The 15,648-nt window shown below is 53.1% G+C and overlaps 1 protein-coding gene across 2 annotated transcripts in view; it reads right to left on the bottom strand.

The window, feature by feature from the left end:
- Positions 1–3,674, bottom strand: part of ZCCHC7 (zinc finger CCHC-type containing 7) — an 89,240-nt gene extending 85,566 nt beyond the window's left edge. Inside the window, exons 1-3 of one of the 2 annotated variants that reach the window (XM_084225613.1) lie at positions 3,516–3,674; positions 2,957–2,996; positions 611–714 (exon numbers count right to left, since the gene is read on the bottom strand). In XM_084225613.1, the coding sequence (XP_084081739.1) occupies positions 611–620 (10 nt within the window). In that variant the 5' untranslated portion in view covers positions 621–714; positions 2,957–2,996; positions 3,516–3,674. The remainder of the gene's footprint in view (positions 1–610; positions 715–2,956; positions 2,997–3,515) is intronic. The other variant, XM_084225614.1, reaches the window with a different exon arrangement.
- Between the last annotated feature and the right edge of the window lie 11,974 nt (positions 3,675–15,648).

Here is a 15,648-nt window from a genome sequence, read left to right on the forward strand (position 1 = left end):
TAAAAAGGCTCTCTGCTCGTACCCAGGTTCCTAAGTAAACACAACACCAAATATGCTAAATATGTGAAAGAACAAGGCGGTAAGTAGAGACAATAAACCTACTTTACACCACTACCTAGCTTTAGATGTTGTAGAAAGGAAGAAAAAGTACAACAGCACCTGAATGGCTGTAGCTAGAAAAACATTTAACAGACCAAATGAAGGCCCCAAACTTCAACATTTTTGCCAGCTTCACACGGGGTCTCTGTTTCAAACAGGTTGGAACACACAGGCTGGAGCTCCTACCCACACAGCAAGACCAGAGCTCCAATCAGGCTCAGTCACCATATTAACATGTGATTATGAGGTGTGAGCAGAGGCCTTCAGCAATGTAGGAAAGTAACAAATCCTCCTGAAAATGCTGTGTTTTTCGTGAGCTCCAAAACAGAATCCAAGCACTCCTTCCTCCCCCTCTGTCCCCAGTGGATGAAGTCACACACAGTAAGTAGTGACCACTGCTAAAAACTTGCAGCTGAACAGCACTGGTGTCTCCCAAGCATCCAGGGAGCCAACTCATGGACACCTCACAGCACAGGCAACAGCAGCAACGGGCAGCAAGCACTGCACTCACTTTGATCCATCCTGCTCAGAAGGTCAAAGCACAGCTCCTCCTGCTCTCAGGTCCACAGGTGACTGGGATAACGAAGGGCTCCTCCTCTTGCTCAGCATGTACACCTGGGAAACAAGAAACACCCAACATCAGCACCAGCACACAACCAGAGCACCTGCTGCTCACCACTCTCACACTCGGGCCACAGCCATGCCCTTCCTCCTCAGGAAAGGGAAACAGCCACGTCAGGTATTCCACACCAAGGCAGACACACACAGCCTCAAGGACAGGGAAGAACAGCTCAAGAAAGTCTTGCTGTTTTCCAGACTGTCAAGCTGAAGCAGTCTCTCACGGAGTTCATACAGGTAACTCAGAGAGGGACCTGACTGCAACTTCAGAGTTCCTTTTGCCAGTGAAAAGTTTAGAGTATGGGCAAACATTCCTTTCCACAGAACCACAGCAGGGTTTTGCTGGAAAGGACCCCAGGGTCCCTGTTCTCTCAGCTGTGCTCACCTCCAAGTGCCACACCTATCCTGCTTCCAGCTGGACTATTATAAAGACACTCCTCACACCTGAGTGTGCAGAACACATTAAAAATATTGATCCTGCAAAGACTACCTGATCTGATAGGCTGCAGGGAGCAACAGCACACTGACACATCCTACTTTGGAACTAGATTACCTTAATTAAAAAATAAAACAAAAACTTCAAACCCCTGGCAAGAGGAAAACCCCATCCCTCTATCAAGAGGAACTGCACTCCTACCTGAACCCAGATCACAATCTTCCTCAAAAGCATCTGACTGCCTCTCAGGCAGTAAGGATGCCTTCGAGTTCAAGTAAAGGGCTACCATTGTTACAATTTACAAATCACAGACATCTGAGCTCCTCCTAACCATTAACAAAACTGCAAATGGCTGCAGTTGGCAATGGCAGGGATAATTTTCAAACACTGCTTGCCAGCATTTCTCATCTGAGCCACAGAAACCTGACATCCCACGTGCGATGCAGCAGCAGGAGCGGCAGCAGCACCAGGCAGTCAAAAGAGAGGTGCCACTGGCACCTCAAAGCAGGGAGGAAGAGCAAGGCCAACAAACAATGTAATTAGAACACTCAGCCGAAATCCCAGAGGAGGTTCGGGGTGCTCAGGGCTCACCTGTCTGCAGAAGGACTCTGAGGTAAGAGCAGTCCTTCCCGTGCCATCCCTGCTCACCTGCCTCCACTCTCCCTGCCAATCCCTCCCTCCCACTGCTGCCCTCCAGCACTCCTGCTGCTCCTGCTTTCCCAGCTTCTAACACCTTCCAGAGCCCTTCGTGCTTGACTTCAAACACTGAGATTTCTTAAAAACTTCTAAATTCAAACTCAAACACAGAGATTACTTCTGCCACTGCACGTGGCTTTTGGACAAGTGCGCTCCTCCCATCACACCCCATCAGTGAGTTCCAAACATTTCCTTATTTATCACTCTCTGCCTGACCCTTTTTGAAAACTGAGAACAGAGAAGCAAACATACTCCTGATGGCCTTGGAAGGCAAAACACACCCCTGCTGTCAGGCTCTTACAGATTACAACAAAATGGCAAAGAAAAAATGGGAAAGAAAGCTCTTCAAGCAAATCACCATGCTGCCTATCTAAACACAGGGTCAGACACCAGGAGAGTAGGAGCCAGCTTTAATTTAGTTCTCTTTGTGGTACATAGACTGCCTGATGCTTCAGACTGCTCAGACACTGCAGGAGCACAGACAGTGTGAAACTGACAAAGAATTTAAACCTTCCAGAGCATGTGAATGAAACCTTTCACTTCAGCTGCTGGAGCTGCTTGTACACCCTGCACTGCCCGGATTTCATGAGAAAATTATCACCATGGATTCATGACTGCACAGAAAATCACACCTGGGAAGCTATGAGAACATCAAACCTAAATGTATTCAGAAAAACCTTCCCAAAGATATATTTACTAACAGAGGCCGATGTCAGGAGACTGTTTTGCTTCCCCTGCTGTTTCTGTGCCTGATGTGATTCTAACCCGGCTGTGCCTCACAGGGGGCACCACGTGAGAAAGGCACAATCCTCCCCTGCTGCCCAGGTGAGCCTGCAGCTGCAGTCACCTGTGGCTGCCCCACCTGCAGTGGAAAAGCCCTCGTAGAACAACGTGGAAAAAGTGTCAGAGGTGGGCTGGGAGCAGCCTCTGCCCGCATTTTCTGTGATCTAACTGTGATTTTTGGCCAAATACTGAGATGCAAACCCTATCCTTGTCCCATTTGCTGTTTGAGGAGACACAACAGCTCTGGACTTTCTTTAAATGAGGTGCAAAGAGAGAAGCAAAGCTTTGTAGAAGAAGACACCATTTTCCTAGTGGCAGCTATACCTTCAAGAGGCCACAGGATTATCTCTTCCACACCCGAACCCTGGAAAACAACAAAACATTTCACGTTCACTTCAGGCCTTTCCGAAGATTTTCTTCTTCCCACAGGCACGTGACAGATGATGTTTAAGAGTAACATGCTTTTCCTGGGGTCCTAGGGCTGGAAGTGTCCGGTGAGTGGGTACAGATGGGGACTGGAGATCCCGGCAAGGGGAGGAACACCCCGGGGAAGGGCCGCACACGCCAGCACCGGCGGCGGAGCGCGGGTCGGGCACAGCAGAGCCGTCCTCCAGAACTCCAGGGCCGCCGGTACCGGGGCTTGCTCCCGGAGTGGGACCGGGACACGCCGCAGCCGGAGGCTGGGCCAGGATCACGGACACCGGGGCCGGACGCGGGGAGATCCCGGCTGCGCTGCAGCCGCCACGGGCCGGGGGAACCGGGCCGGGGGGGAACCGGGCCGGGGCCTCAGGGAGTGGGGCCCGCCTGGAGGAGGGTCGCGGTCGGGCTGGGAGGTACCGGAGCCGGGTGGGGCCGGGTGCCGGTAGTCACGGACGATACTCACTCACTGCCGATACCGGAGCCCAGTCGGTATCAGCACTCGGTACCGGGACGGACGGACGGACGGACAGACCGACCGACCGACTCACCCACCACCCACCGGCAGTGCCCGCGCTCAGCGCCAGGACTCCCCGGTGCCGCCACTCCGTGCCGGCCGCGCCGGGACCCACCGAACAGGAAGTGGCGGCGGCCTGGCCCCGCCGTCCGGCCACGTGCTTCCGGCCCCGCGCCAGGCCCCGCCCCGCGCCAGGCCCCGCCCCGCGCCCCACAGCCTCGGGCCCGCCCCCAGGGGCCCGGCGGGGCCGCGGCTTTGGGGAGAATTTACCGAAAATGGGGTGCGCGGGGATGGGGGTTTCCAGAGCCCCGCGCCAACCCCGCTGGCCGTCCTGTGAGAGGACCGCGTCTCCGTGTGCGGAGCGGACGGAGCCCGCGCCGGCACCGCGGGAAGCGTGACCCGAGAAGAGACGGGCTGGGAAAGGGCCTTAAAGTTCATCCAGGCCCTCGCCATGAGGGGGGACGGGGACAGCGCTGGAACAGGGGCAGGGACAGGGACAGGGACAACGACAGGGACGGCGACAGGGACCGGGACAGGGACAGCGACAGGGACCGGGACCGGGACAGGGACTGGGACAGGGACAGCAACAGCGCTGGGACAGCGACAGGGACTGGGACTGGGACAGGGACCGGGACAGGGACAGCAACAGCGACTGGGATGGGGACAACGCTGGGACTGGGACAGGAATGGCGACAGGGACAGCGACAGCACTGGGACAGGGACAGGGACAGTGCTGGGACAGGGACAGCGAAAGTGCTGGGACAGGGGCAGCGACAGGGACAGCTGCCACTGTCCCAGGTGCTCCCAGTCCTGTCCAGCCTGGCCTTGGGCACTGCCAGGGATGCAGGGGCAGCCCCAGCTGCTCTGGGCACCCTGTGCCGGGGCCTGCCCACCCTGCAGGGAGGAATTCCTTCCCAGTGTCCTATCTAACCCTGCCCCTGTCAGTGAGAACCCTTTCCTCTTGTTCTGACACTCCCAGCCCTGTCCGAAGTCCCTCTCCAGGCCTTCTGGAGCCCCTGTGGACATGTGAAGGGGCCCTAGAGTCTCCCCAGAGCCGCCTTTTCTCCAGGGGACATCCCCAGCTCTCAGGCCATCTCCAGAGCACAGCTGCTGCAGCGCGGAGGGCGACGAGGGCATGTGTCTGAGTGTGCAGGTACGTGCACGCAGCTGACACACACCCTAATGCTGCCGTGGGCTGTCCCTGCTGTCCCCAGCAGCCCCTCGGGGGCAGGTGTGCTGGTGGCACCCAGCCGGGCGAGCCCCGCTGTCTCACCGGTGCCCTGGCAGGGATCTCAGTGAACCCACATCCCCTCGGTGGTGCCGGGCCCACGCTCCCTCCTGGCCTTGCTGACCGGCACGGCCTCGCAGCAGGCGCTGCCCGCCCTCGCTGGTGCTGCCCGTTTGTCAGGGACCCTGCCTCCCTGCGGGGGCTGTGCCTCCACACACACACGGATCCCCTGAGCGCGGAGCAGCTTCCCTGGCAAGCACTGGCGCACGCAGGGCAGAGAGGAGCCCTCGCCCGTGTGAGCAGACAGACATCCTGTGTAACACTGCCAGACAGAGCCGTGCGGGGGTGTGCGTGCTGTGCTTTGCTTCTGGGAGTACAGCAGCTGGGCTGGCCTGCAGCAAGGGGTCAGGCAGAGCCTCCCAGGGGCAGGACAGGCACGGCGGATGAGGGAGAAGATGCAAGGAGTTGGGGGAGATTCCGGCTGCATCTGCTGCGTTGGGGACAGTGCTGTGCTTCTTACACAGAGCTGCCCCTCCGTGCTGCCCACTGCACTGGGACTAGCAGGGCTGTCTGTCTGTCTGTGCAGACAAACACTCCGCGCTGCCACATCCACTGAGCCCAGAGCTTTCATTTTCCGTCTCATTGTCTGTAGGGCTTTCAGATTTTGGGGGTTTCCTTAATGCAGTGCTAGTACTCTATTTTCATCATTGCTGGCATGTAATTACGACCTCTGATTTAGCTCTGTGAACACTAGCACAGGCAGGTGGGCTGCAAAACTGCCTCTTGAAAGGCACAATAATGTGTTTCTCTGATCCTCCAGGCTCTAGGTCTGGGAAGGAGTGAACAAATCCAACCCACTAGTAGAAAGGTTTTATCTTCTGGCAGAGAGCGAGTGGAACCTGACATAGCTGTGACACCTGGCACGGGCCTCAGGTACTTTGCTCTGATCTTATCATGGCACCTTTCAAAACAAAAATGCTTTTAATGCTTCTGGATGTTATGAAACCTACTCAAATATATTGGGTAATTAATTTCTGTAAAATATACGCTGTTAAGATGATTAAATGATGAGCTGAAACTGCAGAATGTTATGCAACTGTCAGGACCCTGAGGATAACCCCTGGAACCTATGCTGTGTGTGATCCCAGTTTCCCAAATTCCTGACTATGACCCCTTTCAGGCTCCCATCCTGTCATGGCCTTGGCTTGTCCCCGTCCCCAGGCAGGTGCCTGATGCTGGGGGTGGGACTGCCTGCTCCTGGCTGGGAGGATGGGCTGGGCAGTGGCCACCGGGCCCTGCCCTGTCAGCCCCCCCTGCACAGTTACTGCAGTGGTGTAAAACACACCTTTGGAGAAAGGTGTAATGGTGAAATGGTGTAAAACCATGAAATGGTGTAAAACACACCTTTGGAGAAACATACCTGCAGGTCAGTTATGTTTCCCCAGAGCATATTTATAGAAACAGCAGGACAAAGATTAGAGCATTTGGATTTAGCAGTGACTACGGTGGTAGGTTTTGCTTGCAATGACCCATTCTTGCTGGATTTGCCCTGAAAAGGAAGTTCTTTTGGGTGGCATCCTAGCAAAATGTCTGCAGCTGCCTCTGAGCAATCCATTGCCAGTCACCTGTCCTAAAGGACTCTGTCCCACATTGCCCCAGGGCCACCACAGCTCAAGGGACATCATTCCCCCTGGGTGGCAGTGCCACGTCTCCAGTCCAGCCTTGCTGCAGGGCGCTTGGCTGCTGCAGACGAGCAGACAGAGGTACCTGCATTCAATCCAACGGGACTCAGGAGTGATCCTCAGGGCCCGGCACATTCACCCTTGCCCCCCTTTGTCCGTCAAGGCAGTTGGGTTGGGCTGCTGCCTTTTGCTTCTAAGCACTATTTCTTGGTAGGAGTGACAAACTTCACCTGCTGCACGCCTGAGCCCAGCCCAAACTGCTCCCCTGCTTCCCTGGTCACGCTGCCTTTGGTGAGCCAGTGATTCACCCACGGGGGGAGAGAAGCTTAGCACAGAGCCTGAGGTCGGGTGCTCACGTATGGCCAGGAGAGGAGGAGGTGTCACTGCCTGGCAGCCCGTTGGAAGTGCTGAGCCCGGAGAATGTCCCCTTTTCCCTCACAGCTTTCCGAGCTGTTCAGGGCGGCAGGAGACATCTTCCGGGCCGCAAGGCTGCCGGAACAGTCGGCTTCGGAGCCGCTTTCTCTGCCGCCGGCCTGCCAGCGTGCGCGGGGGGCTGGAGGTCTCGTCCGGATGGCGCGGCTGCGGCAGCGGAGCCCTCCGCACCCGGCTCTGCGCCCGGGATCCCCCGGCAGGGCCGGGGGGCTGTGACCCACCAGGAGCCCTGTCAGCGCAGGGAAAGGAGCCTCCATCCTCACGGGACCCTTGTCCGTGCCCTGCCCTGCGCAGCACGCCGTGGCCGCACAAACCCCGCGGGAAGGAGCGGGCCCGCCGCCGCCTGCGGGCAAACCCATGCGTGCTGTAGGGACAGGTGGCTTTGCGGCAGCCTCAATGCTTGGGGACAGAGCTGTGTCTCCTGCAGCCTTCCAGATTGCAGGAGACGGGTGGAGACCGTCGTTCTTTCCACCGAAACCTGTATTTGCTCAAAAAAGGAAAAGGAAGGAAGAGGGGCATTTCCCCAGGGTGTAACCTGTCAGCTCGCGGTCTAGGTGCCGGCAGGTGGCACCCCAGAATGCGCGGCCTTTCTGCTGGCCTGATGCTGCTCCCCGCAGCATGTTCAGCCTCCGCTCGGCTTCCAGCATCGGGGGATCCTCGGTGGCTCTGAATCTGGGGCCAACAGCCATCAGAAAGGACCCCGAAATTATATTTTCGAGTCGATTCTTGCCAAAGTGTTTTTCTAAACGTTGAGGGACATAGCATGAAAGTTCTGAGGGTAACAGCACAAAAAGCACCCAGAATATGCCTCGGCAGTATTACATATTAATAAAGTGTCTGTGTCAGGATGCTGGCTCCTGTTCCCCTAACTTTGCTAGACACCAACCCTATGAAGTGAAAAGGCTTATGAGAGACGCAGCTTCACCTGGAATTCCTAGGGGAGTTCACAACTGGAAATTGATGCCCTGTCCAAGGGGGTTGCTGAGGAAAATCTCAGGGCACTTGGCCACGGTGAAAATATTGGGTGATGTTTCTTCTACTCTGGAACAACATGAAGACATGATTGAAAATTGTAGGCGTACAGGGAGTTAATTAAATCTATTTGGGCAACGATTTTCTTTTTAAGAGCCTAATTTTGCAGTCCTGTCAAACACACTTTTTACCTGGACTTGTTGAATCGAGTAGGCTGTACTTGCTTCTGGTCACCTGTGCCCGGGAGAGTTGTCTTTGACATGCATAGTCTGATGAAAACACAGTCATATTGTTTTCATCTGGAAGCTGCAACTGATGGTGTGTTGTGTGTCTGAGCACATGAACTCCCATTTCATCTGTCCTGATCCAGTAAAAGAGGTGAGCTTTGAGGTGATGAACCACTCATCCTCCTTGAAAATCAAAGATGGACTTGCCCCACTCTGCCAGGCAGGAGCAGGCAGGATTCTCTGCACTGGCCTCATATGGAACCAATACTGAGTAGGAGGCAGGTGCAGGAGGGCTAAAACTGTTCGGGAAATGCCCAGGCAAGAAGGCAGGGAGAGGCAGGCAGAGCCCCAAGGCCATGAGAGGAAGAACTGAACCAGGACAGGGAGGAGGTGGCTGACATTTGCCTCTGCAGATACCATTTCCCCACCTTGCCTCCCACTTCATCAGCAGCAAATTGCTTTGCCCATGTCACAGGATTGATGCTTTAAATGACTTTACAGTGAAATGGCTTGAAAATCATCAGTATGCTACCCTGGCAGACCTCAGGTGCTGTGCCCTGACAGGGTATCCCTCATCATAGTGTGGAAGTGACGACCCAAAGCCACTGGATCTGGGCACAGGCCATAGGGACATCAGTCACCACATTGTGTTTGGACCAATGCAACGTCCTGAGGCACAGCCCATCATCATCCTCAGCTGTCTGCAGCAGGAACAGGAACACTTCAGAAGTTAATTAAATTCCCACCCCCCACCTGATCTGCTCCTCCTCTTCCCAGTGCTCCACTTTGCTGCTTCAAACCGAGCAGCGGGAGAGAGGAGGGAGTGTAATTATTTAGCTCCTTAGAGCCAGCTCTACAGTGCTTCAAAGCTTGTTAATTACAGTTTCAGCTGCGTGAGTCAGTGGAGGACCAGAGGAGCATGTGGGGAGTGGGGAACATGGGTTGAGGGAGGGGAAGGACTCAGGAAAGTCAAAGCCACCAAGCTGACAGTCAGGAGAACCAGGGTGAAGCTGGGCAGAGAGCAGAGCCAAAGTTTTGGGTGTACAGGAACCTGGGAAAGAGCCACAGGGAGGGGGGGGGCAGCTGGAACGCAGAGGGAGGTGGAGAGAAGAGGGTAAAGATGGACCCGTGTAGGGGAGTAGCACAGAGTGTCTCTGGAGGGTGACAGGGACACAGATTAGGCACCAAGGGGTGTTGTGCACTGTTGTGCACAGCATATCCTTTGTGCCCACCTGCCTTCTCTGGCAGAGCAGGTAAGTGCTCGGGCACTGGGTCAAAGCACTGACAGTGCCATTGGGTACGGCATGGTTGCTGGAGGACAGAATGAATTTTGCAACATATTGACCCTTGTCAGAGAAAATATTTCCTTTTCTCAATCACTTTAATTTTCTCACTAAATGAGCAAAATAATTGCAACAGTGTTCTGCCTCTCCCAATTCCATTCGATAAGAATCCCCAGCATTTTAAGGGCAAAACCTGTAACATCTGATGAAAAGAGCAGATAATTGTCCTGAGCTCCTCTCACTCCTAAGCCAGCCTCTGCTAGAGAACAACACTTCTGTTGTCCCTGGGCTGAGGGTCCTGGGATTAAGGGGAGAGGCTACCTTTCAGAACATCCACAATTTCTGAAAAAAAATTATTGGAAAGAGGGTGCTGGTGGTAAGAATGTTCAGATCCTCCATGGGAAACCATTAAGGGCTTATATGCAGCTTCTGAAATGAATGTATGTGTATTTCATCTTTGACAGAAATGAAAAGACAATTCAAAGGCAGAAAAGATTCTGTACTTGAAGACTTGGTGCTGCGCTGCCAGTAGTTCTTAGCTTTGACTTTATGATTTTGATTTCCTTTTGGCTGGGCCCAGTCTCTGTTTCTCTCTTTTACTGGAAAATTTCCCCTAAGGAACCACCGGTGATGGCCCAAGAGACAGTGTCTGAATGCTTTGCATTATGTACTGCTTTGACATTTGGCATTCCCATGGCATTTTCCCCTTTATCCCCCATCAATGTGAAATAAGCTGTCAGAGCATGAAATTGGTACTTTTACATATTCTTAATGTACAGATGTCAGTCTGAAAGCCATGCACAAGCGTTATGATTAAATTCTCTGTTTCATCCCTTTGCTTATGCATGGATCTCTTTGGAAGACTTCATTCCTTTTGGGGGGTTATTGCAAAAAGGCACAACCTTAAAAAGCAATAATCCTCCTCAGTATCACTGTCCGAAGGTGAAAGATAAGTTTAAGACATTGTGCACTGAATGCACTATAGACATATAAATCCAGAGCAGTAGTGTTCAAATTTTAGCACCTGTGTTCCTGGCATGGCAGCAGAAAGTGAACAACAGGTACCAGATGCATAGAGGGAATATAATCAGTGACCCACTTTCTGGTGCCAAATGCATCAACATGTTCCAAATCAAATCTGCTCAGAGTTTACAAGTTTGTTATTCTGTGTTAATTAAAATGTAAGAATGGCAGTGCCTTATGGGAGGATGATTATGCCTAAACATAATGTACATGGAGAGAGAAGAAGAAGGGCATGACAGGATCCACCCAGGACTCCAGATTGCTTGATTTCATTGGTTTGATCACAAATACAAAAAGGAGGAAAGTCACTTGCCTGAAAGTAAATCAGCTGCAACACCCTCTGCTCTCAGCTGGTCTCAAGGATTTGCTCTGCAGCAGCAGCAGTGAATATTGGTGCTAAATGAGACCAGAATGGTGGAGTCCCCATCGTTAGGAGCTCCCAAGAACAGGATGGGTAAAGAGCAGAGCATGCTGGTCTGGTCTAATAAGTAGCCCTTCTGTGAGCAGAGGATTATTTAGAGAGTTCTTGAGATCCCTTGTACCTGCATTGTCCTGTGACCCCATTCTCTGGTAGGCAGAAGGTTGGAGCAGGAGGATGTTGGCTTCTGTGTAATATACCTTTCTGCTGGAGTTCTGAGAGTTTGTCCAAACGGTCCTTGAGGCTGTGTGGAGGTGTATCCTGGATCTCTGCTCACCATGCCTGGAGGTGTGGCAGGAGTCCACAAGCATCAGCAGGATAATGTGCTGCTCCCCCAGATTTCTGGTTTGCAGTCAAATCAGGAGAGAGGCCAAAAGTCTGGTTTTTCTTCATGTAAACCCAAAGCTAGCCCATGGACTATTTTTAGCTGAATTTCCCTAAACATTGAGTTATGCAACTGTGTCATCAGTCCTTGCTTGCTCCTCTTCCCTGTCTCGCTTTCCACCCTACCAGAAGCTTGTGGTGTACAAGCCACCAGCTCCAGTTAGGTGCAGCCAAGTGGCTGGTGACAGTGTGTGCAACTGCTGCAAGGGCTGGCCACATGGCCACTCAGATGCTCCAGTTCCTGGGCTCTGACATGGTCTGCAGTCACCGTGCAAAATCTGCCGCAGTCAGTGGAAAGTCTGCTGTGGTCTCTTGTGCTCACAGACAAGCACTTTCAGCGTGGGGTGTTCACCCCTTCCAGGTGCATAGCACCTTCCGCAGCTCGCGTGTTCATTTGGATGATGATGGATGACGATTTTTCACTTTCTGTAGGAATTTCTGAACCCTAAATTTCTGAAATTAAGGGTTGAGCAGGGGTTTCATGGAAGCATGAAGAGGAGTTGTCCCAGGAAAGTCACTTCTTCCCTCAGAATGAATATTTCTCCTCCTCTGCTCAGCTGCCAGCCTGAGCATCAGTCTGACTGGGTAATGCAGCAGCCAGTTTTCCAGCTGGAAGACTCCCATCAGGTCTGTGTGGCCCACCGGGCTGCATCCAGCTGCAGAGTCCTTTGGGCAGACACCGAGCCTGTGGGGGATCCTGCCCTCGAGGGCATCAGGAACAGGGCAGGATGATCTGCAGGCAGCACCTCTGTTCTGCTGCTAAAGACAGCCTAACACCAAGTCTGTCAGGAAGTCTCTGCTGGGAAATGAACCAAAGCCAAGCAGTTTCAGTGATGCTTAGGCAGTGTCTCGGGACTGTAGCAAAATCTCTCCCTCGCACATTTTGTCCAGGAAACAACAGGAAGTACAGCCTTTCACTGTGAGCGTGAGAGACAGTGATCCTCTACACAACCACAGGCTACCCTCCAGTGCCCTTCGCAAGACTGCAGGTCTCCTTCACCAGAACAAGATGTAGATCTGAGGATATGTTATTTCTTATGGGAAAAAAGGCAGTCTGGACCCTATGCATGCAGAAGTCTGTCACTTCCAGGACCTTGGGGCATTGTGACCCAAGGGGTTGTTGGTCCAGCTACAAAAATGTGTATTGTCAGGAATAGGCCAGCAGAGGACCAAGTAATCTAGCAGTGATGGTAAAAGGCTATCCTGAGCTGGAGGACCACTTTCATTTACTGCAGAAAATGTTTGTTTTTCTAAACAGGGGCATGAAGTTAATCCTCATAAGGAGAAATCTAAGTCCTGTGCTACTCTCTGCAGGATTTCTCCTACTTCATTAAACTCTGACATCTCAAAGGGCAAATCCACATTGTCATGTGCCACTTGTGCTTGAATAAAATGTGCGTATCAGTGCTTAATACGAGCTTATTTTTCCTTCTTATTTTGCAAGTGTAATTGCATAGTAAATCGAGCCACAGGCTTCTATTTACTTGTTAACATTAAGAGTGTGTCAGGCCGTATGTAAACAAGGGTATTAGCACAGATCTGGAGCAGAGTCAGTCTGTGCCAGCTGGAGACATGGTGCCTGTCTCTCCATTTACTGTGAGCATTTGAGGCCCTGGGAAGGAGTGATGACTTTAGGCTAGTAAATACCCTCACTAGCAAACACAGCTGTAGGATATTCCTGCCTGGTTATTTTACCACCAAGATTTTGGTATTTTCTAACATTGCTTTTCCCACAAGTTTTCTGTCTCAGATGATGAAATTTTAAGTGCTTGCAGAATAAATTTTCCAGGAAGTCTTGGAGCACAGCTCCTTGATGCAAGGTGTGCAGAGGTGTGCACAGCCAACATGAGACATGTGCAGCCTTTGGTAAGAAATGGACTGTTCCTGCTGGGTGCCTGTAGAAGAGATTTCTGTTTGAGACTGACTTAGCCTTGGCCTGAAATGCTCCAAATTCTGGGTCACGCTTTAAGGGTGTCTGCTGCAGCCCCCTCTGTGAAATTTCTTCTCTGCGAGAAGGTGCCTACAGATAGTGCTTTCAATCTCTTGGACAGACCCAGCAGCCCATGCAGGCTGGGCCCACAAGCTTTCCAGCCCTCTACACGCTGTGTGGCTCCTCCCTGAGTGCCTTCCCCTGATCCCTTTCTGGCCTGGGCAGGAGGCCAGGATGGGACCGGGTGAGGTGACACAGAGCCAGGGCCCCCTCTGCTTCCAAGGCACTGCCCAGAGCTCTGTGCTCCCTCAGCAGGACACGACTGTCTGCATGGCCTCAGGGCAGAAGACCCCTCCACCCAATCCTCCCCTTCTCCTTGCTGTGTGCCCCCTGTTGGGAGAGGGTCTGGGCTGCCAGCCCCAGGGGCACCGCCTGTGTCTCATCTTTACCAAGCTCTTCCACTGCCTGTCTTCCAGGGATTCACAATTGTGCACATTGCTCTCACCTTGGGAAGAGCATCAGCAGAGATTTTACCCTGTCAAAAATCTGGAACATACATCATCAATACATCTGTAGGAATGAATCCCAGAGGTCTCACTCTTGGTAGCTGTAGGTCTACTTTTTGTAGTCCCGATGACCTTCCTTTGGTGCATGAGAATTTCCAGTTTAATCCAGACTGGCTAGTTTTCCACCTTACCCACGGTGGCTTCTGCAGCAAGGTGAGCCCCTGTTCTGTTTCCTGAGCCCCACCTGAGCCCTCGGTTTGGCCCTGGGCCTTGGCTAGCCAGGAGCTGTGGCTGTGGGAGGACAGACCCTGGCAGCCCTCCCAGTCTTGGTGTGTGCCACAGCCTCTGCCACGAGCAGGCAGCAAGCAGAGCAGTGCTGAGGTAGGGCTGAGGGTGGGGGTCCTCCAGAAGGCAGCAGCCAGGGAGTGAAACACACTCTGCTCAGGCTGGGGATGTAAGCCACATGCCCCATTCCATGCAACTCCAGAACCTGCTCCCACCCCGTGTTTCTTCTTGGTGGTCTTTGCAGGGCTTGTGCATGGGAAGAAGGTCCCAGCAGAGGCTGCTCCTCTCACTGCAAGGATGGGTAGACCAGGAGAGTGATGCTGGGAGTTCAGGAAGGCAAAGTGAGCTCTCAGGGTCTGCTCTCTCCTGATACCATTCCTGTGGATGTTCAGGACTGATGACCCCCAGGGCTAGGTGGTCTGCATCCCCAGGTGGAACAACAACTCAGACAGAGACACCTGCACAAACCCTCTTGCCTCTGGTGTGTCACAGCTCATGGCATGTGAAACCTCACCCCTGCAGCACCTTGAAGAGCTTGGTCACTGTTCCCCTGGGCATTTGTGAAATCCTGGCTAATCTGAAGGGCCTTTGGGGGCGGTTGGCTGGGCACAGGGCTAAGCCCTGGATGTCTCCTGCAGGGCTTGCAGCAGGGAAGGGTAACAGACTGTGCAGCCAGTGCAGGGGAAAAACCACCAAAAGCAGCCCCAGCTGAGGTGCCTGCAAATGTGACAGCTGGAGCCAACAGGCTACCACACATCCCACTGCCTCTTCTTTCACTTTCCCCTTCTGGAGGAAAACCAGAAAAGGAATTGTGTGGTTAACAGTGCCCAATTAGCCTCATCCTGGCTTCACTCCTCCTGCCTTAGTCTGTGCAGATGCCTTCAGAAGAACTCCTGCCCATCACCACAGAGGTGTGGGAGGGGCAGCCCATGGTGGCATGTCTAGACACCACTATTTGGGCACAGTCCCTGACCCTTGTCACTGGAGATCTCTGGATTCACAGGGTCTATGCTTTTTTTGGTTGTGAACCAAAAAAAACTGCCACGCAAGTGTGTTTGCTGGGCAGAGAGAAGCCTTTGAGGTCGTAAGGCATCCACGTGAGAGCTGCTCTGTGAGGTGTCCACTGGGACTGCCTTGGGGTATTTGGGCCCTCTCTTAGAAGCTGGAGAAGGCCATCCCTGGGGACCCTGCAGGAGCAGAACACCGTGTCTCCTGCAGAAGGACATATTAAGCCTAGGCAAAACAGGGTCAGGGCAGCACATCTCTGGGGGGGCAAAGCTCTGTGCCCTTTGCCAGGGCAATGGAAAGGCAGCCTGTGATGGCTGCTGACCTGGCAGGAGGCACTGGGGGCACAGGGCTGCCACCCCTCCTGAGCTGACAGGAAGCAGGGTGGCAAAGACCTCTGCCGGCACAGGAATGTCATGATCATGATGATCTACAGGGAGCAATTTTTAAACATTGCAATTTCAGCTACTTCCATTGCAAACACAAATAGTAGATAACTAGCTCAACATCCTGTTGAGCATCCAGTTGAGCTGCTACTTATTTCAGCATGGGAATTAGTCAAAACTGCTGATCTCTGCACGGTGACCGGGGCTGTCCAGGTATTGCACACAGTGGGAGCAGAGTGGGCCAGAAGAACCAAAGTGGCAGGGTTTCATATGGCAGTGCTGGAGTAAGGTGAGGAGTTTTCTCTACTCAGTGCTATTAAT

Source organism: Fringilla coelebs, assembly GCF_963513975.1.
Source record: "Fringilla coelebs genome assembly, chromosome: Z".
NCBI classification, from domain to species: Eukaryota; Metazoa; Chordata; class Aves; order Passeriformes; family Fringillidae; genus Fringilla; species Fringilla coelebs.